Here is a 23,523-nt window from a genome sequence, read left to right as displayed (position 1 = left end):
TCAGAAAATGTACAGCTCAAATGGCTAGGGCTGTGGCACATGGCATATGGATGATGGCATAAGTGTGACAATAATTTATGTAATTTGTATGAGTTTCAGAAGTCAGAGAATGTAAACTGTTGTAGATTTTTTTTATTATTATTTAGAGAAGAAAATACATTTTTATTTGGTTAAAACAAGTTAGAAGACATCTTACATCAGCTTGTGGTCTTGTTTCTAGCTTTTTATGAAGAATGTTAATCACATTTCTATTAAATTTATGCAGCAATCTTACATTTTGCATTTTTCAGATAGTACAGCTTTTTGCTTTTAGCCTGCATATACAACTGCAGCCACAATTAAAACACACTAAAGTTAATCACTGTTAAAAAGGATTTGCTGTGATCTGCTGTATGCCTTTACTTAGAACAAGAAGACTTAACTTTTTAAATCCCCTGCAAAAAAGGTTATATTCTTAATTATCAAAAAAAAAGGTAAAACCAAAATACTAAAGTAATTTAATAGGTTCTGCAGATTTAATAGGTTCTGCAGTTCTGTAGTTTACACTACATTAAGACTCTGTATTTTCAATTAAAAAAAAAAACCCTTCTGTCCTTCAGGCTACTGTCACAATTCCATTGTATCTTTTTAGTCAAATATCTAGAATTTTTTAAAGAAGTAATACTACTTCTTCTGTCCTTATCTGAATTTTTTAACAGTTCCAATGGTTAGAGAATCACAGATGTCTTGTTTAACTTCAGATTTCAGATAGGGTTTTTACACTGTATCAAACGCAGAAAGCCTTCTCTTTTGACATAGAATGATATTCCTGTATCATGAAATGTAAATTTGTGATTCTGTGAGCTACTTTGATTTTCTTCTGCTGCCTGCTCTTGGGGCATACACAGGGATAATACATAGAGATAATGTTTTATCCCTATATTAGAGTGGAGAGATGATCAAAGTTGTGGTGGGCCTCAGTTTACACTTTTACATAAATAAGTACCCTGAGCATTCCCATGGGACTTGATGGTATTGCTGTATTTAAATTGGACATGAACAGCTGACACAGAATGTTTTGGGTCTGTGTTTTCTCCACAATGAGATTATAGCATGAGAATGTGATAGAATGTGCTCTAGCAAATAAAGAAAAAAAAAAAGGGTAATTGGAAATAGTGACATAGGACTCTGATGGACCCCACCCTTCTGGCAGTTTGTCAAATTCAAGAGAGGCTGGAATATTGGAAAAATCATGTCCCTGACAAAATCAGATGAGATGTGTTTTACCATAAGATATTTTTGAAATGGCACTGAAGTCCTGTGCTTAGGCAAACACTATTTTCTATTATGCAACTGGCTGATTTTTCCCCCTATCTTGTCTTATTCCATCAGTTTACCCAGGAAAGCTCTCATAATCCCCTTTACTCCCTAGCCTCCCTTAAAGAGTTAACAGACTAGGGCTGCCTGTGCATAGTTTCAGTCCATCTGTTTGAGGATGCTTTTGCTCATATTCTGTTTCCGGGCCTATGTCACCTCAGTGACTGACTGTTCCTGACACAGTGCACAGCCTGCTCCTCCCAGGCTTTATCACATAGTGCAGTGTTTTCATTTTCTCAGGGTTACCGTTCTCCACTCGCAATTGCTCTTTTCTTGATCACCCTTCACTCTTTTCCTGATCCTTTACTGCCTGCACTGCTGTCCTCCTCTGTTCATTATTTCCCACTGACCTGTAACTTCCTTACATCTCTTCCACCCACTCTTTCACTTAGCAAACAGATAAAAGTATTGGAAGTTAAAAGGCAATGGTTTTTTTTTTAATCTGTTAAAAGCATTAATTTCAGAACCTAGATTTTCCTGTCATTTGATAAAAATACATGGGAAAAAAGTCTCAAAAACACATCACAAAAATCCTTTCATCTTGTGGCTGTTGCAACCTCATGCTTGAAAATGAAGCATCTCTTTTACAGAAGCCTCTAGGTGCTTTTGACCTTAACCCATTTTTTCACATAAGACTTCCCAGAATCACAGAATGGGTAAGGTTAAAAGTGACCTTGAAAGATGGTGTAGTCCTACACCTTTGCTCAGACCTTGAGCAGGTTGCTCATGGTCATGCCCAATTTGATAAAAAAGCTCCACAGTCTTGCTGGAAAACCTGTTCTGGTGTTAGACCAGCTTGACAGTAATTAAAAATAAAATAAAATTTTATTTTAAAGAGGAATTTCTCGTATTTAAATTCTCACATTGATTCTAATCCTGTCACTTGGCATCTCTGAGAAGAATGAGTGTCGTTAGCCTACTCATCATTTATTCTACACATTCTGCTTTGCCCCAGTCCCACACTCCTTAAGGCAAACACTTTTACTCTCTTGTTCTGAAGTCCTTGTGCCTTCTGTAAAATCAGAGGAGACTTAAGTCTGAGCTCCAAAACCCCTGAGGGCTTTTGGTAGTGTTGCTGTTCATAGTTACTCTCTTTCTACTCTCTCCAGCTACTATGTGTTGTGATAAAAAAATACAACATAGTTAAGATTGAAAGGCTGCTGTTCTGTAAGTGATCTGCGTGTGCTGTAGTTGTTGCTGTGATGCTTTCAGGGAAGAACAAAGAAGCTGGTGTTTTGAAAGGTACCTTAGAAGAATGATGACCAGCAGATCATCCATCCATTGCTAATCAGTACATGCTGCCTTAGTATTTGTTTAGTGACATCTCAATGGGTTCCTAACACTTGTTTTGTTGTCTTGTGCATTTATTCCACATTTTCTGCCAGCTGCCTCAATCCTAACAATTTCTTCCCTTCAGGAGTGTCTGTCAGATATACTTCATGGCTTGAGACATGAGGGCAGTGAAACAGCCTATGTGACCTTAGAGATTCTTTGCCAGTTAGAAAACTAGCTTGTTTGAAATTCAGATTAATTTCTCTTTCCAAACAAGCTGTCCTTGTCATTGCTGTTAGGTTATGGAATTCTAAATGAACTTCTTGCATAAATAAAGAGATGTAACTTGATGGATGTTAAACTTGAGATCTTGTTTTTCCTTCACAAAGCACACAGATACATTCTTTTAATGCCATCACTCAGCAAACAAACTTACTGTAGGATTTTATGGTAAAGGTCAGATCCATTCTGAACTTCCTATGTAGTAATTATCATTTAACAGAGCAAAGAATTAAAGCCTCTGTACTTGATTATGCTTTTCTGATTTGTGCTCTTCCTCCTCCACCATCCCAGGCACTCAAACTTCAGTTACTTTTATGTTGTCTTTCACAGAAGTTTAATATGAAAGTTTTATTTGCTGGGATGCTGCAAATTTCATTGGTCACCTCAAGATGGAAATTCTCAAGAAGGAAAAGGAGAAGGAAGCTTTTCTTCCTCGAGAAGGAAGCTTTTCTTCCTCAAGAAGGAAACGTTTTCCTTCTTTCAATAAAGTAGTTTTCCTACTATGAGAACTTTCATAATTGCCTCTTGCGTTTTTATGTATATTTCATAGATACTCTTCCATAGTATTTTCTCTGTCCAGTAAGTATAGGAAAGGGGATTCAGAGGAATAGAAAGTCTGTAATTTCCATGGTGTTTTTATCTGCATTCTGGGACACAAACTGAATCCTGTCCCCCATCTACAAGTTTGCATCAGCATCCAGCAAGGTGTGGAGGTGAACAGCCCTGTGCTGGTACTGAATAGGTGTATCCAGATGTTTGAACTCACCTCTTTCTCTCCTTTTTTTATTTTATTTATTGCCCTAATCAATATTTGATAGCATAATTGCATGAAAAGAAGACCAGCTGTTCAGTTTGAAAAGAAATAAAATTGAAATGTTTACTTGTCTCTCAAGTGAGAAGTGTCCCAAAGTACCTTGTTTAAAATGGATGCTGTTGGACATAACGCCGAGGGAAACGCCAAGCTGTGGAAAAATTCTGCACTTTGAAATTTATGAGTGTCTATCTGGCTGCCTGTCATCTTGATATAAATCAAGATCTGAAATTTGTCTAAAATAAGCCTCTAGATGTAGCAACATCTGCCTATTTTTCCTCCTATTTTTAACCTACTCATGCCCTCTGCAATTTGACAAACAGATTTTCATTGATTTTTATATTTGAAAAATCTTGAATTAGAATAAGCAAAGTATATTCTATTTTATCAAGAATTTTTTATCATTCACTACAGATTGGGAAACAGCAAATATGGTGTTAGAAATGGGAGCTTATTAACAATAGTGCAGTCTCTGGAATGTATCTGAAAAAGTCTTCTTATAAATGAAGTTGTAGTAAATTATCTGCCGAATTCAAAACCAGCAGATTAATGCTAATTTTATCTGACCTTGGTGGAATAGCATTCACTTCGGTAATCATGAGCTTCATAGCAGGAGTTAATTAATTGCCTCAATCTGAAATTAAAAAGAAAGACTTGCATAATCTAGCTCTAAAATTTCTCTAGGCTGCCAGGGCAGAGCTGACTCAGTCAGGTTGCCATGGACCAAGGCCCCCAGGTCCCTTCCTGCAGTGCTGCTGTCCAGCCTGTTTCCCAGTTTGTCCATACACCCAGGGTTGCTCTGTCCCAGGTGCAGAATCCAGCACTGGTCTTGCCCAGACTTCCTACAAGTGGTGATTGCCCAGTCCCCTCACTTGTCCAGGTCTCTCTGCAGGGCCTCTCTGTCTTCGGCAGTTTCTCACAGCTGGTTATCACGGGGCAGCAGACAAACTCCGTTCTTGGGACGGATTCCTGAGGCTGCCGCAGAAAGCGGTACCTGTTACCCTCCAAGCCAAGCCTTTTCCCGCAGAGCCATTCCGCGCCGCTCCTGGGCTCCTGGGGCGCGCACGGCGGCGGGGCCGTGTCCTGGTGGGGCTGGGCCCGGCCCCTCGCCCTGAGCCGCCCGCGGCCCCTCCCGCGGGGTCGCCCGGCAACGCGGCGGACGCGGCGGCTCCGACCCGCGGCCATGGCCTCCAAGGCGGGCAAGAAGAAGATCTCCAGCGGCGCCGGCACCTCCTCCAGAAGGTGAGAGCCCCGGGAGAGAGGGAGAGTGGGCGCGGGAAGACGGGATGGAGACACCGCCGTGCCCGGCCTGGGCTGCTGCGGCCGGCCGGGAACTTCCCCGAGGCTCCGCTGCCTCGGCCCGGCCCGGGCGGCCGTCGAGGCCGGCGGGCACCTGAGCCAGGTGGGCACCTGTGCCAGGCGGCCCTGTCGCCGTGTCACCGGCCGGACACGGGTGCGTGCCCGTAAGCGCCGTGCGGGCAAACAACTTGTGCTGAGAAAGTTCACTTGCTGGCGTGGGTGCTTCAGTAAAAGTGGTTCCTAAAGCCGAGGAGGGGTTTGGTTTGTTTGTTCAAACCGGGAGCCCGGCTCGTGTGGAAGTTGTGCTCCCTCCCTCTGAGGTCCCTCCCTCTGTGCTCCCTCCTCTGCCCCGCCAGAGCCGTGCGTGTCCTGCAGCATCCCTGGTGGGCACGCAGACCTCGGACCTTGTGCACAGCTAGGGGAACGAGGCCTTCAGCCTCTGCTCGGGAGCCGTCACAAGTTAAGAGCTCACTGAAATGATTTTAGGTTAAAAGAACCTCAAACTTATCAACGAGGGACAATAATTTTGGGAATGGGGGTGCTCTACTTTCATCAGGGAGAGGAACCTAACTAGCTGCAGTTTTAGAGGCGAAATGATTAATGATGGTTATAGCACATCAGTTTCCCTAACAGAAAGGAAAGACAATTCCCACTGTCTGGAAAGTTTGCTTTATGTTATAAAGAATCCGAGGAAAGCAAGTATGACTAAGAAAAGAATTCTTCCCATTAATTTCTTAAATATTTCTGTGTAAGTAGCATCCCTTGAGTAATTTTTTAATTATTTGCTATTTGCTGGGTGTTTTGTATGAACTTGTATATTTCTGTGTAAATGTCTACTTCTTCCTGAAAATACAAATAAATAGAGAACGTTGACATTCACTGTCACTGTTTTGACTTGTGAGTTCTGTTTCTATGGTGTTAGCAGCTTTCTCATCCTAATGTAAGCCTGAATTCATGGTGCTGTTGGGATTCAAATGAAAAAAGTATCTCATGTATGTGCTTCTGGCCTTTGCTTCTTTTTTCTCCTGCCATACATGAAGGTTTCAGTTGTATCACTTACTTCTCTCCTGAAGTCAATCTCAAATGCTCCTTTGTGCTTATTTCATATGTAGTTACACAGCCTTTACTACAACAATAGTTTCTTATATTTTCATGTTTCTACTTTATATTTCACACCTTGATTCCCATTTTGCCAACTTTTCTGTTGCAAGCTGCTAGTATTTAGTTCCTTCTCCCCACTGCACCCTTTGTTTAGTAACTCTGTTGTTGTTTTGGCCAGGGAAGTGGTCACAGCACCAAGCCTGAGAGTTCAAGAAGTATTTGGACACCATTCTTGGGCACAAGGAGTGACTCTTGGGATGTCCTGTGCAGGGCCAGGAGTTGGACTTTGATGATCCTAGTGGAATCCAACTCAGAATATTCTCTGATTCCCTTTGATATTCATTCATTCTGTTCATTCTATTACCCAGCTTGTTCAGGATGGTTATGAGGCAGAGACAATTACTGTAAAAATTTTGTCTAAATCTATGAAAACATAAGTAATGTAACTATTCCTGTGTTTGAAAGAGAAATGGATATTTGCAGCCTGCCTGAGAGTTGCCTTGTAAGTTTAGTATTCTGTTGTAATAACAAGATAGATTTTCTGGTTTATTTTAGAACAAAGCTTGCAGTTACAAGGACAAAAATGTTAAAAATACTTGGTCTTTTGATTAATACTGTCCCCCTGATAGTAAACGTGACTTGTTTTTTATATGTCTCTAATAATCAAAATACTAAATAGGAATAAGTAATAGAAAAAAGAAAAATACTAATTCTTCTTTTAACAATTTGTAAAAAAATCCTGAAATCTGTTAGTGCTTACCAAACAGAATTAGTGTTATAAAATTTCATCTGTTTTGAATAAAATTAATGCAGAAATTCTCTGAGAATAATGTGTACAAACATCTGTGCAATATATTTTGATCACCTTAAAAGCACTTTTCTCAATTTCTAGTGAAATCAGGCTTCTTTTTCCCCCCACCCACAAGTGTTTAGAACAGTCAGGACAGTGCATCTGCACTGTGGAAAATCAATCAGGATTATGGGTGGATATATTGCATTGTTAGAGTGGGACCTCAGAAACAAATGGAGAAGGCAGGAAAATTCCTCTGGACTTGCTAGCCAGACTTCCCCTGGCTCTCTGCAGGATACTCCATTGGGTCTCTCTTCATTACTGCCTTCTAATTAGAAAGCAATTCCCTCAGGAGCTAGGCTATTTCTGAATTGCACCATTAGAGGCTACTGAGAATCTGATCTTTCCCAGGTTTCAATAGCTGTGGTGGATAAGAATTGATGTCTTTGGTGGCACTGGAAGAGATTCTGGCTAGTAAGAATGGATAATGAATTAAAATGCTTTTAAATTAATTTGATGAAGCTCTATGCCATCAAGCCCAATCTTCTGAATTAAGCCATCAGCAGCTATCACAATTAGGATTTGGGCTATTAGGGACAAAAATGAAGAGGTAATGGTCAGAGCCAAGAGAAGCAAGTGATTTAGAGGTAATTGTGGCACAGATAGAGGTCACCAGTGTATATAGGGGAAGGTCAGAGCAATGCTGGAGTACTTTTTAAAGAGGTCACTAACTAATATGTACTGCTGATGTATCCTCAAGGACTAGCAGAGACAGGCTGAAGCCTGCACTGGCTGGAAGAAATTATTTTTTAGCTGTATGCCTGGTTGATTGCAATCAGTAGCAGGTTGCTGTGCCAGTGCCTAGGATTACCTAATGTTTGTTATTAAGATTAAAGGATTGGAGAATAAGAGCAGAAAAAATAGCGGAATTGCTAGTTCATTCTTCAATTCCCATAGGCCTAGAATAAGGTTTCTGCCATGGCTTGTGATTGAGGTTTTATCCACTGCCAGCATCTGTTCTTTAGGTTTGGTAGTTTGGAGAATATAGACTGACCAGATTAATTTTCTGATGTTTTGAGTTTTTTAGATAGGCTGAAAATTGAGAATGGTAAGAACTCATGACTTGTGGGTAAGAGCATGGTAATTGAACTTGAAGCTTTTAGTGGACCTCTCATATTGGTTAATGTAAGTTTTAATGGGCACTAAAAATTTACCTGGAATCAGTGAACAAGCCTGCAGAAAAGAAACCCGTTGAAGATTATATGAATACATAGCAACTACATCAAGTGTGGGAAGTGCTTGAGCATTATTCTTAAAAATACTTAGAGTCTATGAAATTATTTGATGGCTATACTAGATATGCCTTTATGCTCTTTGCAAAAAGGTTTTCCGATGCAGTATTGTTTGAGACAAGGTGCTGGGCTACAGTTCACTCATTCTCCCACTCAGCACTCCTGTTCTCCTGTTTGTGGTCCAAGGGGGCAGCCCAGTGGTGCATCTTCGACTTGCAACATGTGTTGCAGCATGTTTTATTTGAGAGAAGGGGTTGCTGTAATTAGGGTAAAATCTGGTTACATTCCTATGGAGCTACTTATGCTTGTTTTTGACTGTGCATGAGCTAAAGTCAGAGTTGAGTGTGGCTTGGAGGTTATAACTTTTGCTGGAGGCTTGAAACAGACTGAACATTTTGGACAAAAGACATTGATGATACTAGCCCAGATTTTGAATTTTTTTTAAATTAGGTATACTCATTTTATGATTAATTCTGCCCAGTTTATTGGTAATTGGGCTGGTTTTAAAAATATAATTAGTTTCAAGTCTCATGGTTTAACCCCATATGGCATCTCTGACTCACACTGCTTGCTAGCTTAACCCTAGCAGGATGAGGGCAGGAATCTGGGTAAAAATGCAAAAACTTGCTGCAGATAAAGACAGCTTAATAGGTAAACATCAGAGCAAGAACAGGAATTCATTCACTGCTTCCCATGAACAGGCAAGTGTACAGCCATCCCTCATGAAAGCAGGGCTTCATCACATGTACTGCTGACTTAGGAAGACAAATGTCGTCACTCCAAACATCTGCTTCCTTCTTCTTCCCCCAGGTTTATTGCTTAGCATGAGAATGTATGGTAAGGAAAGTCTCTTTGGTTGGTTGGTTGGTTGGTTGGTTGGTTGGTTGGTTGGTTGGTTGGGGTCAGGTGTCTGGGCTGAGTCCCCTCTGGTCCCTTCTTGTGCTCGCCCAGCCAACGTGCAGGCAGAACTGTGTGAGAAGCAGAAAAGGCATTGACTCTGTGTAGTTGCTACTCAGCAATCACTGAAATATCACCATGTTATTGACTCTGTTTCCATCACAAAACTAAAACATATTTCCCCTATAAGCTGCTCTGAGGAAATGTACTTCAAACCTAGCCAAACTCAGTACAGCTACTCACTAGACTTCTTCACAGGGAAAATATTTGAATGAAAAATTTTAAACCTTCACTGTATTCATAATCTGCTTTAAAACAGTAACTGGTAATATATTACAAAATTTTATACTCTTAGTACAAGGCTGATTTTTGATAACTTGTGGGGCTCTTCTGTCTCAAACAGCTCAGTTCAGATCCTTTCTAACCAAAGCCAGTTAAGGCTTCATGAGACCCTGTGAGTGGTGTGTCTTGAGCTACAGCAGTTGTTCATCTCCAGTTTGCAGCTACTGTCCTGATAAAATTGAGGATGTTTTGAGATCATGGTCTCTTTCAGCACACTGTTAATTGCAATCCAAAGATAAAAAAATTGTTTTGGATTGAATGCTTGTCTACAGGCTTTTGGAAAGCATTTCCTGATCTCTCAAATAATTTAGGCACAACATAAATCTGTGATGGCCCAGGATTCCAGGACATCCAGCTGCATAACTGAAGGGAAAAGTATCTATGTACCTTAAAATTTAACCATCTGAAATGCTGAGCAAATGGTACCATCCTGCACTTATGCACTTTCCCCAGACATAGCGGTGTTAGTGAATAAATGTGTTGTGATCTTAGGTTCATGATTGTTCTTCAGAAGTTATTTATTGCATCACTGACCACCTGCAAGCTCTACTATTGTACTATTGTATTAATACCTAAATTCTAACCTGACTAAAGCTAGAGATGTTCCTGAAGATTTTGCATTGTCTTTTTTAAGTTTGAAAGAACCACTTTTCATTTATTTTTTATTGTCTATTTGTTTTTTAAGCAAAAAAATTCTAAATTAGACCTAGAATTTCTGAGCAGAAAAATGAAGCTCTTGCTTTCAGTACCTGTGCTTCATTAATCAAAATTTTTCAGTGTGCAAACACAGTACAACTTTCCATAGTCCATTTTTTGGTACTTTTTACTCTCTTCTGCTTTTAAATTTCTTTTTAGTTTCATGTTTTGTGGTTAGATAATGTTTTGTTCCCCAGGTAATTAGAAGAAGCATACTAGAATAGCATATAAGCTGACCAATAAGTTTAATTTTTTATTAACTAGATTACATGTTAATTAGAAAATTATGTATTCAAATTAATTTTCCTAGTTAATTCTAATTAAAACAAGGAATCCCTGAGAGCTCAGCTTATTTGATCTGTAGATTTCAAACTTCACGGACTCATGGGCATGAAAATATTAAGTAATTTACTAGTGGCAATATCACACTAAATGCTGTACTCCCTACTGATTTTAGTTTTAGGTTTTTCTTTCTATGAAACTCAAAGCACTGTCAGAGAATCTTACTGGCAAACACTCCATGAGCCCTGGGTTGGAGACTGCGCAATCAGAGTGTGCAAGAGGAGCTTTGACTTCTATTGCAGTGAACAGTGTAAAGAACAGTGTGCTGGAAAAAAGCAGCTTTCAGCAGAGCTGCATAGCAGAAAATGTACTGTCAAAAGAAAAATACTAATAACTGTGCTTTGAAACTAGAAAGCAATCTAAAAATATAATGTTAGAGACTCTGTTTGCCAGGAATTATTCATCTATTTAAGCAGAATGGTATTTATCTTCTGTGAATTCTCTGTAACCACCATGGAAGAAATGGGATTTCCTGATTTTCTTAACAATGCATGCAAAGTGCTTTTTAAATGAATTGGCCTAAATCCTCAGAAGTACTGGCATGCTCTGCCATGCAGAGACTTTTAGCTCTTGGTTGATTGTTCAGGTGCCCTACAGAAGGCACAAGAGGTTTTAAAGAAGCAGCGCTGTGCAGTTCATATTCTACTTGATACTTGAGTGTCAAACTTCAGTGTCAAAAGCAGCCATAGCATTCTTACATCTGGTCTAAGGTCAGCTTACAGCCTTATAATGCCTATTCATTCATAGTTGGGAGAAGAGCACATTGATCAGACAGAAATTTGATCTGCAAATTGGATGTAGATGTTACTTGCTTTCAAATCTGTGACTTGGTGGAAAACTGCAAGATCCAGCTTGAAGCCCTTGTTTGTGGCAGCCTGTTCACTTGGCCTGCCACCTGTACCATCTTTTGAAACCAGTTAACCTCAACGGGTTTGGACAGCTCACAATCCCACCTGGAACACAACTCAGAGTCAGCTGTAACCATCTCGGAAGAATCCATCAGAGATCACTTCTTTTGGCTGAGATTGGCACCTGAAAATGACTGGAAAAGACATTCCTCTTTCCAGGCTCTTGCTATGACATTATCTAGGTATTGGTATATCATATTTCCACCTCCAACATTGGATAGAAAGTCCACCTGTGCAGACTGTGTTTGTTTCTGTACGTTACAAGGGCTCATTTAAGAGCTAGATAATATAGTGCTTCTGCCTTGGCAGGCATCTCTTGGAATTAATTTTCAGTGTTCCACTCTTGAGAATGTAATTAAAAAAACCAAATAAATTTGAAGGATGTATTTCAAAGGTTTAAGTGACCTCCAGTGTGGTAAAATGTGAAAGGCTGTCCAATGAATGGCATCCAGGCAATCTGATACCTTCCAATGTGAAAAATGTTTTTCAGATAAGTAAAAAGTATTTTTCTCCATTCTGTATTCAAAGCTTTTTTATAGCAGATCTTTGGCTCCATAGAATCAGGAGCAGAGAATTTCACTACAGCTGCCTCTCAGCACAGAAAATGGTAAGCTGTTTTCTGGCATTGCTCTCGCAGGCTACAGGGTCTTGGTTTGCCATTTGAAAGCAGCACATACATGATATTGTTTCTCAAGTATATAATGGCACCTGATTTTACTTCTGTCTTTGAGCAGTTTACAAATAGTAGTTTGTGGAATAGAAACTGTTCTTCCTGTAATGCAAAAATTGAAGGATCAGGATGCAAAATTCTAACATTTTACATGAGCTAGCTATGAGCATGAAGGTTGAATTTTACAGGAATTCCTCCAAAAAAAGAAATTTTTGGGGTTTTTTTGCTTTACATAGATTTTTTCACACAGGATAAAAAAATCCTTTGTGATCTATATTAAATATGCAGTTGCTTATCAGTCTATTTGTCACCAGTTTTTTGAATACATCTTCATATTTTTCCCCTAAAACATGTAAAAAGTCTATTACTTGATTTTGTGCTTTATATTCAATTTCTGTCTTCAAATTTTTATATAGCAAAAAGGTTTAGTTGGGATAAATGGATCAAAATAGTAGAAGATACTCAATTTTTGCTGGAATTCTAAAATTACAAGGATCAGAATTCAGACAATATTTTTAGGGCAACAAGTAGAATCAGGCTGAAAACAAGGAGAACAAACAAAAAAATTAAAGTTTTAAACCTACAGGGCCTCTAAATTTCTATTTTCTAATAATTTTTCTTTTAAATAACGATCAAGGCATGCTACTGTGTAAAATTTGCATGAAGGATTTGGCATTTAGGGTTTTTCTTCCATCTCCCAAAATCTGGAAAGCAAAGCAAGAAGGAATAGCTTGGTTTCCAATAATGTGAAGGCAAATATAAGTAAGAAAATATGTGGACTTCTATCTGGCAAAGCTAAATGTGAGGCTAGGTGACCGTCTCAGCAAATGTGTGTGTGTGCCTTCAAAAGAGGCTCATCCTTCACAAGTTACTGAGGTCTATTAGTAGTTTGTCTGACACCTACAAAGACATCAGCTATGTTTAGAAATGAGAACATCACACTTGGAAGCAGTGATCTAAATTACAGACCCCTTTAAAAATGATATGTCTATAATGAATAATCAGTTGGTGTTCATCTTTTCTTTCTATCATCACTTTAATTTTCCAGTTTGAACTTGCTTCACACAGAAAGTACTCTGTGCTTTTTGGGGAAGAAGTCCTGCCCCAGTACACAAAAGTAAAATGACAATAAAACCTATTGTCAGAGGCTTTTGTAAGCAACTGTGATCGCAGCATAGATGGTTTACAATTATTTGTTCTGCTCATCATACCTGAGCTGCATCCATGGCTTGGGTCTCCCCAAACACGAGAGCTCTGAGCACGTAGACTATTTTGCTTCTGCAGAGAATCCTGTATGTTTTGGCTCCAGTATCCAAGGTAAGACTAATGGCAAGGTATTGTAAACCACTCATTCATATTTTGGTTTTATTTTGTAATTGCTGCTGACTATGCTAATAATAAGGAGAAAACTGTATTTCTTTATTAGCTGCTGATTGAATTGTCTGATTGTGATTCATTCTGTTCATTCCTCTTCTGAAGAATGATACTAGGTATGAAGAAAAAGAGCAAATCATTTTGCCACAGAGTTACTGATACTTGGCCAAACTTTCCTGTATCCTTTAGAGATTCTTATGAACTTGAGTGTTACCATGGTTTCTGCTCTGGGTTTCTAAGATATTCAGATGCTACTTTTAAAAAATCATTTCAGTGATTATAGTTTAAAAGAACTTTCTGCTATAAATAAGGTCTTCAAAGGAGTCTTTTGTCTTTGAGGTTGGAAGAGATTAAAGAAATACTTAAGTAGCTTCCCTGCAGGGCAGATTTGGAAAAAAAGTTGAAGCTTCTGTTCTCTGCCCTCTTTTTACTAGTATAAAAGCTTCACTGAGGACAGAAGTAGTTTTTTTTATGACTGTTCAGACAATTCACAGAAAGGGACACTTTTTTTTTACTGCCTCTTGGTGTCTTCATGATTTCTAAAAAAATCATGAAATTGTTTGGTGATCCAGAATGACATGATTATTGGGAAAGGCAGATGGGAGTAGCCATGCTGTTTGAAAGTACCTACCAATGCTTCTGTAATTCTTGAGAATAATCCCATCAGTGTTGCTGGGTTCCCTCTCTAAGGAATGGCCATAGAAAATTTGCAGGTAGATTTATCTGTTTTAGGAAGAAAATATTTGCTTCCTAGCTTCCTAGACTCTATTAACCAAGCTGACAAGATCTTGCTTGCAGAATGTGGTAGTGCACATGTCTACGGACTGTATTACTTGAAAGCACATTTCCAGTGGGCTTGTTTCCTGTCTCTGCAATAAATCTGAAGTCTCTGAAAAACTTAGGTTGCAATCTGTCTGCATTTTCCCTGATGTGCTTGTCTGTCCTGCCATCCCCTCTTTCCTCTGTTGGCACTGTATCAATTCTACCAGTGTTCTTGGAGAAGATGCTTTAAGGGTCACAGGTGAATTAGTGCCAACTTCATGATATTTCATTAGGCAATTTATTCTTCCTTTTTCTCCTTTAGGGTTTAGCACAGGATTAAAAGGAAGTCTGCCAGTAATTTGGTTTTAAAAATACTGTTGCACAATGAACCCATCCAGCCTGAGCATAAAATAGCAGAAATTTGCATTGTCCTCGTATCTTACAGTTCATTTCAAAGAAGTCTCACCGTTATATTATTCAATTCTAGTAACAGAGGAACTTCATAATAGCATTACTCAAATGCGGTATTTTAATTAATTCAGAAGTCTTTTTTCATTTATTACTTATATTTGTAGACCAATTAAATTGCTGTTATTTGTGAATTTTCCAGGTCTTATTGAATTATTATTTCTGAGATACAGTAGCATTTGACTTCTACAACTTAGTTTAAGCATCTCAATCATAGGTAGCATTGTTTCCATGTATTCCAGATTGTTAATGCTGAGGATATTCTGTCATGTCGAAGTGTGGTAGAAAGTGATTTTCTGTCTTAGTATGATAGTAAGCTAAGTAAGTCTTGCATATCTCATTGCTGCATTTAAAAATTATGCTTTTTTATTATTCCATTATTGTCCCAAAGCACTCAGAAAACTTATAGCAAGAAATGAGGACAGGCTCTGAGTACCATGGTCTAGTGTAAGGTGTCCCTACTCATGGCAGGAGGGGTGGAACTAAATGATCTCTAAGGTCCTTTTGAACCCAAACCGTTCTATGGTTCTATAAATTATTGCAATTATCATTAACTTTATTTGTGAATGGTGTCAGAATATCTTTATTATTGGTATCAGTAAGTGAAATTTCCATGCTTCTCTATAAAATATGTAGAAGAGGAGATGCAGATGTAGAAGTAGAAAAAAGATACAAAAGAATTAGGAGTAGTCCTGAAATGTTTAAAATTGATAAGTATGCCATTCAAAAAAGTACAAAAAATGAGAATTTTAACTTACGAATTTTTTACTATGTGTATGAAACTGCCAGGAGTAATATTTAAATCAGTGTTAGAAGTGTTCAGGTTTTAAAGTATCACAAATGTTGATATTTTATCACAATCTGTTGATAGAGCCAGCACTTAGTTTTTCATTGTTCTTCATGCATGTGGTTAGCACAGATGCAATAGATTCTTTGAAACAACTGGAAATTATACAGAGAAACTGATAAACACCTCAGGGTTTTTCAATTGCTGGTTAAATATTATTGAATACATAATGAAGTATCATTTGAGTCTTCAAGAAAACACTGGAGAAAATATTATGCCATTAATGTAAGATGAAACCTAATAGAGTCGATTTACAGATGACTGAGGTGAAAAAAAATAAAGCTAAGTATCACTCTACAGAATTCATCTTCCTTCCAGTTAGAGAAGTAGAAGCTATGTTTGGGTGGGTTTTGCACAGCAGAAGGCACAGATGGTATTGAATTTTAACAGCTGTCTTCCATTAAGAGTTACTGGTAGTGTGGATCAATGTAGTTAATGTCTAGACAGTGAGAAATCTTTATTTTTACCCTTGTCTTTGTCCTTACTATTGCTAAAGTATTATGGAATTATAGAAAAACATTGATTGAACGGTGCATCAGGGATCTGTTTAGTCAAACTTCTACTCAAGCAGGACCAGTTTAGACCACATTGCTTAGATCCATGTCTATTTGAATTTAAAGTGTCTCCAAGCACTGCATTTACCAAAATCCAAATCAGACTCCAGTCAACTCCCTCAGTACCTTTACTCCCATTGCAGCTAGTCCCATGGAGCCGTGTGCATCCAGTTGCCTCAAGTGCTGCCCAACTCCTTCCTCTACTGTGGGTAAAGTTCCGCTCCCACAGACTTTGTAAATAGACTCTTGGACTGAGGAGAGAGACAAGTTTGCCAACAAAACCCTAGACACAAAAAGACATTGAGTATCTTGGCCTTTCCCATGTTCTTTGTCACTAAGCTGTTCCCCACCCCACTGAGCAGCAATGTGCTTCTTTATATGTCCTTTGCTGCCAGTGTACTTACAGGAGCTTTTTTCCTTGTCCTTAACATCCTTTGATTATTTCTACTCCAGCTGAGCTTTTGCTTTTGTAGTTTCACTGCTCTACCCTTGAGCAATGCCTCTGTTCTCCCAAGACACTTCCACCTTCTGGGTGATGCAGCTTAATAGGATTTTCAGGTGTCATTTCATAGACAACATTTTCCTTAGTCAGACTTAGTCATTTAAGTAGTTTCCTTAGTCATTTAAGTAGTCTGTGTTTGACTTTGGAACATGGTTACACGTTTTGTTGCGTTTATATATAGGAACAATGAATGAATATTCTAGCTAATTCAGTTTTTCAACCCTTTGTATGCACTGAAAGATGAAGGTGCACTAGTGCTACTTCGTGGCTATGAACACATTGTGTATTAGTCTTGTGAAAATCCTTTCAGCCTCAGCAAAATTATTGCCAGGATTGTGAAAGCCAAGAGAAAGTAGTGAGAGTGCTGGTAGCACAAGAGCCCTGAGAATGAAAGTGCCTGCAGACAGTGCTGGCTGGTCTAGCAGCTCCCAGATGCCTGGAAGTGGGAATCCTTTCCCCAGGGCATCCTGGATCCATGGCAAGCTCCTTCTGGTTATCTGAAGAAAATAAGTCAGAAGAAATGAAGGAACACCTTCAGATAGGTGAGTGAGTTGAACTGAGTAGGGGAAAAGAGGAGAGAAGAAACCGTCCTCAAATTCTGGTTTTGTGCTTCAGCTACCCAATTTACTTCAGCAGAAGTATAAATGCGTTAAATATTTTGTTGGTTTATACATAATAACAATATCAAGCATTTTCTAAGATGTTTGCTTATCTTAGTGACAAAATTTAACATAGTTAAAAGCACTAAAATTCCTATTACATTAAAAAAAATATTTTATAAGATAAAATACTTTCTACTACCCTTATCTAATAATGCTGTTCATTTTTATTTATGCTTTTGTGTGTTTTCCAGGCCATCTATGAAGGAAGCTGCTTCCAATGAGAAGTGGAGATTTCCTATTTGGCCAGAATGGAGTGATGCAGATATCAGTGCGGAAAAATGGGATACCGGAAAAGCTGGAAAAGAAAAACCTGGAAAAGGTCAAATTTCAGTAAGTTGTGTGATACATATTATTTCTACTTCATTTTTTGTACTTTTATTTAATAGAGTATTTGCCACAACTTCTAAATAATGTATTACTGATAAATATATTTATTTTCAATCATATGTTTTCAATATGTTTAAGTAGTTCCTTTCTAAACTACAGTAATAAACTAGAAATAATTGTGCATTATTTATTTGCTGCTTTTAAAATGATCTCTTCACATCTCTGTGTGCATATTAATGGTTTAAAAAAATACAACCCTCAAATCTATTTCATAGCATAACTAAAACTGGGAATGTGGGAACAGCTGAACTGTTGTAGTATGTCAGGGCACTGACACACTCCTCAGGGCACTGCAGTTTCTGTGGGCTCAAAAGGTTTCATGCATTGGTCTTTTTTATGGCAGAAATGGATGCTGAAGTACTTTCTTTTGTACGCTGCAGTTTCTGGACATGTGAAACACTGTCTGCAGTTCTAGAATGTACAGAATGATTTGAGGGAATATTGTCATTTTGCAGAAAATTAACACCTGCCAGATGTTGAAAAATTCCTGTTTTCCAACTTTGGAATGAATTAAAAATCTCAATGATTTTTACTCCTTCACACTGGTTATCATTGCAGAGTGTATGGGTCTTCTATACAGAGTAGTAGTAAACTTAATTTTTAAAAACTTCTTAAACTCAGCACCTTAAATTTAAATTTAAAATGCAATAAATACAATGATTCATCACCTATTTCATATGCACATTCTGCACTGTTAATATATTTCTTCTGAATGTCCCCTTGTGTACTATGTTTATGTTTCCATTTATATTTCTAGATTTTTTTTTTCTTATCCTAAGGTTGAATATATTATATTCCTATGAGGCCAAGGTATTGTTTTGAGAGAAGATATACATTCTGTACTGAAGACTGTCTTAACTTGTCAAGCAAATAATTTTCCTTTGTGTCCTTCTCCTGTTCCTTTACCACTTTTGGTGTCTTTGGGCTGTACTAAACATTTCTCTAGCACTAATTTTCAGGTCTACCAGAAAATTATCATACATAAACTTCAAATGAACTATATATTAAAACCTTTCTTCTATTTTAGCACAAGAGATCTTCTGAATTGTTTACTGGACTCTTCAGTTCTTCAGCTACAAGCTGTATGACACATTGCTTCTTTTACATGTTTAAAGGAATTACATGCCAGTCACAGCAAATGAGTTTACAGATGTAAAGTATTTTGTAACATGACCTCTTTTGATCCAAGCAGATAGCCAGAATTCAACATCAAATAGGTTATTTCAGTTGGAAACAAAATTAGTAATGTCAACCAGAACCTTTAAGTACACTTGGAACATGAATATAAACAGTCCTATTTTCTTGTGTGGGTAAAGAAGTCAACCTGAAGTGATCTCTTTCCATGTAACACTGCAAGTTTTTACCAACCACCTGAACAGAATGCTCTCTCTTAGAGCTGTGCACTGTGCTCCTGAGATTATGCATTTGATCTTGTCTTTGTCTTTTGTGCTCATTTCTTCCATGTCCTTCCTGTAGAACTTGTGGTGGAGACTCCTGTCCTTAGAGCATGAACCCCTGAGACTTGGCACTTGCCTCTTATAGCCGCCTTAAATAAAAGACTAATTTAAACTTGATAAGTTAAAACTTGATTTTTTCAGCCTGGACCTATAATATTCTCCTTCAAAAATTTTTGCACTAGTTATCTAAAGAAAGGTTATATCTTTCCAGGTGTGGGGGTTTGTTTGTTTCTTTGTTTATTTTTGTTTGTTTGGAGTTTTTTGGTTTTGTTTTGGTTTTGTTTTTTAACTTTGCATAGCGTCATGTCATTCGCATCTGCCTCCTTTCTCCGGTTTATCTAGTGTTTAAGAGCTAAACTTTCCTGTTATGCCATGAAGTCAGGGTTGGATGTCTCTGAAAGCAGACTATAAACACTGTTAATACAGTTTTGTATTGTCCGGGCTCCAAGAATTTTTTTAAGCTTTCAGAAAAAAAAAGAAAGTATTCCTAAAACATTCAATCCCTCCCCTCCTCCCCAGGTTCTCTTTTTTCCTTCAGGTACTGAAATAGGTTGTTGCAGATTATCATGTTGAAGGAACTTACACAATGAAAAAAAAAGTGAGGAAAAGGTTATTTGGGGGTCTTTGGTTTGTGTTTGGTTTTTATGCTCTTCTGATGCACTTTGTTTTGTCTTCCTTTAATCATTAAGGACTCAGAGTATCACAGATTTTTGTTCCCGGCAACTCTTTCTCTGGTCTGCAGAAGACAGAGTGCATCATAGACTATGAAACACTCACAAATATATAATATGCCTAAAAACTGTTGAAAATCCAGGCACAAATAAAAAGCATTATCCATGTAACTGGTTAGCTTCTCAGTCAGCACAACCTGTATCAGAGGCATGTTCTCATCCCACGTTGTGCCAGTAAGTAAACAGACAGCGTATATCCTCACGCCTTCTGTGCACAGGGAGGATAAGCATCACTTAAAAATGCAACTTTGAAAACTGTATGAGCCTCTCTTTTTAATGGGCTCATTCATGCTGCATAATTATAGCTCTCTTTGGTTTCTATGGCAGTGCTAAATGCATGGAACATGAGTTTTTTGTTTCTTCATAATCACTTTAGGTATTTACTTTCAGCATTCAACTTAAAAGCTATAGAAATAAGTGAGTTAGAAAAAGTACATAGGAATAGCTTGGTTACAGAAGAGTAACTGACTTAAAAATTTAAGCTTTTTTTGGAGATCTTTCTGAAAGGGGAAAAGAAAAAGAATAATTTCATGTAGACATCTTGGAAAGTGCAGACCATAGAAGCTTATCTGAATACTAGAGGTGGCGCATTTTTGTGTGCATTTTCATCTTGGGCTTTAGGCTTTTTTTTAGTTGTATATACTATTAGTTCTTTTTTATGCTATTTTGTTCCTTAAGTGAATTATCCTGTGAACAATATATTATTTTAAATCTCATGGAAGATACAACACTATAATTTTTAAAGGTGGTCCATTTTTGTTCATGCATATTTTGTGCAGCCTGCATTTGATGATCCTGAAGGGAAGATAAAGTTGCCAGCATCCTTAAAAGTGCATTCATGGAAACGTCCACAAGAGTTTTTAACAAAAGAGGTAAGAAACAAGCAAGGTCATGATGAAAAAATCCCAATTGCCTAACTTGTGAAAAGTAGAGTGAAATTAGCAGAGGAAGTTTGTTCAACAGGTAAAAGCCACTTGACCATGTGTTCAGTCCTGTCCTGGAGACCAGTGTACACAAGGGCTCAGTGACCTGTGTGACAGCTCAGCCCTGCTGCTTGCATGGTCATGAAAGATGAAGGTGCACTAGTGCTGGTCTCCAGGACAGGACTGACTGCATGGTCAAGTGGCTTTTACCTGTTGAACAAACTTCCTCTGCTGGGCCCTGGTACTGGAAACCCTGAGCCCAGGGTGAGCTCACACTGCTGATGATGATGGAGGAGCCTGCAGGCAGCTCCTGCTCCTTACTGGCAATTACATCACCTGCATCTCTTTTACTTTATCTAACCACAGCAGCAAGTTCTTCCTTTCATTTTACAGCAGAAATTGAGAGCAGGGTTATTTTCATGTAAGAATATTCTTTCGTAGCTCAAATTGTATCATAGGTCAGCAAAACCAAAATGAATGGGATCTGCACAGAATGCTGCAGAGATGACTCAGAGGTCTGCTTGATGCCACACAACACAGGTTTCTCTGTGTCTAAAAGGACATACCTATACTAATCCCATTCTTTACAGTTAGCATAATAATAGCATTCTCAATTATACTGTACAGAATCTGAGATTTAATTATTAATTAAATTTATTAATGGGATAAGACCACCATGGATCAGCACTTCCTGGTGCAAAACATCATGGTTGTGTATGCCCCCACATCTGCTTCACTTTTTGACTCCCATGTTCATTTAGAAGACAACTGGACAGAGATATGCCTTTCTGTTTTTATAGATGCCTTCTATTTCTCTATTCTCAGTTCAGAATTACTCTCATGGCAGAAAAATTTCTATATGTTCCACCTGAGCAGGTGTCTGAAGTACTCATATGTGTCATGAAACCATGAACTAGCTTTGCCAGAACTACATTACTTTTTTTCACTTCAACTATCATATTTTTCTGGGCTACACAGAGTACGTCTTTGACAGTACTTGTCTGCAAGGTAACCATAGCATTTTAAAATTGTGCAAAACTTTAAAACTAATTACAGAGAAAATAAGCAACCTCGTATTTCAGAGGTAAGTGTTCTCCAATGCTGTTACCAATCTAAGGGTTTATGTGATTTACTTCAGATCATATATTGAAGTTTTAAAGCACTTGGACCACCCTTCCAACTTTTTCAGGCTTGTCAGTTTTCCTTTTGTCAGCTTGTCAGTTCCATTTTTTATTAACTAGACACTAAACAGATCTAAGTTTAATTTTTAATGGAGAGAGGGGGAGAGGTCAGAGGAGTAATTGACAAGACCAAAAGATTGGATAGGAAACACTGCCAAAATGCATAAACTGAGTGGAGGTATCTGAAAGATGAGGGCAAGAGAGCTGGCAGCCCAGAAAGTCATGGAAACATGTACCTGTATAAAAAATAGCTTTTAAAATCTATCTCTGGAGTATGATGAAGAAAGCATTTGTTTTCTTTAGGACCCACTTAAAACTTTGATGCATCTTTTGGTCCAATATATTTTGAATCAACAAGCAATGATTACAAGAGATTTTATATAAAAATTAATATAAATGTCAAGCGATGAAAGGCTATTAAGAATTATTTATTACCTGATATATTTTTAACTCTAAAAGAAAGCATAAACAAGCCAATATTGTGGTAATTGAAGAATCAAGCAATGAACACCAATACGTGATGAGAGGCACAGATACATTTAGTTCAATAAACTGCAATCCCAGTCTGTTATTACTAAACTGCTTACAAAAAGGAAATGGGCTGTACAAGAAGAAAATATTCATGAACACAACATAATGCAGCCAAAGATATGATAAAGTTGCTGTTCAGACATTACCACTAACTGACCAAGAGCAAATAAATCCCAGTGAACCCTGATGGGTGGCTAAGGGAATCTCAAAGTATGAGACAGTGTTATGATCATGATTTAAATGCAGAACTGCAAATATCTTAAGAAGTTGAGGGCATCTCAATTTACTTATGTGATTATTCAATTTGATACTCTTTAAATTTCCTGGTAAAAATAATAATAATAATAATAATTTATTAAAAATCTGAACCTACATTTAAGGAAGTTTTATAAAGAAGTACCAAACCATCTACAAGATGATCACTTCTAGTTTTCAAATGTGTAATGAATGCTTGCCAGATGTCCAACATTTTCATGTCCACTGCTGTTAAATGCTAATGTTAATTTAATTTTCTCCAGATAATTTAGTTATGGACCTAACTGATTTACTTTCTACTAGGTTCCTGTGATAGTCCAAAATGAAACCTCATTTGACCTTGTTTCAGCAAATGAGCACATATTTTGTTGTGAGGTAGGTGAAAATTCATTAAGGTCCCTTAAAAAAAATTATTTCCTTTTTATCTTTCTTTGACTTTTTGAATTTCACTCCAAATTCCTACAAAAAAGAAATATGTTGTAAGAAATTTTTTAAGTGGAAAATGAATGAAGGGGATTAAGTCGCAAGAAATTATCTAGATTATTATAATTAGTGTTTATCTTTTTTAGAAGTTGAAAAATCAGTGATGGTGAGAGGTTTTCCAGCTGGATAATGTTGTCTAAAGAAAAGAGTAAATAAAGGCTATGTTATAAAGGATTTCTAATTTTTACTCAAACTTTCTGGACGTCCTAGTGGGCCTGCATGTATGTGCAAATGTCTGTGATCCAGTTTTTCTGTCTCTCCAGAGCTGAATAAAGGTTTACTGAATTCCTGCAGGTCATGGAAAAATGTAAACCAGATGGAACCACGTCATCTGAGTGCCTTACTGAA

General features: G+C 37.8%; 1 protein-coding gene across 1 annotated transcript in view; it reads left to right on the top strand.

Annotated features, from left to right (window-relative positions):
- Positions 1-4,904: 4,904 nt before the first annotated feature.
- The window catches only part of ADGB (androglobin), a 96,972-nt gene continuing 78,353 nt past the window's right edge, over positions 4,905-23,523 (top strand). The window contains exons 1-4 of the mRNA XM_058019916.1: positions 4,905-4,963; positions 17,419-17,557; positions 20,582-20,674; positions 22,996-23,067. Of these exons, the coding sequence (XP_057875899.1) occupies positions 4,905-4,963; positions 17,419-17,557; positions 20,582-20,674; positions 22,996-23,067 (363 nt within the window). The remainder of the gene's footprint in view (positions 4,964-17,418; positions 17,558-20,581; positions 20,675-22,995; positions 23,068-23,523) is intronic.

This window comes from Melospiza georgiana, chromosome 3, assembly GCF_028018845.1.
Source record: "Melospiza georgiana isolate bMelGeo1 chromosome 3, bMelGeo1.pri, whole genome shotgun sequence".
Lineage (NCBI taxonomy): Eukaryota > Metazoa > Chordata > Aves > Passeriformes > Passerellidae > Melospiza > Melospiza georgiana.
This window is presented reverse-complemented; position numbering and strand designations above follow the sequence as displayed.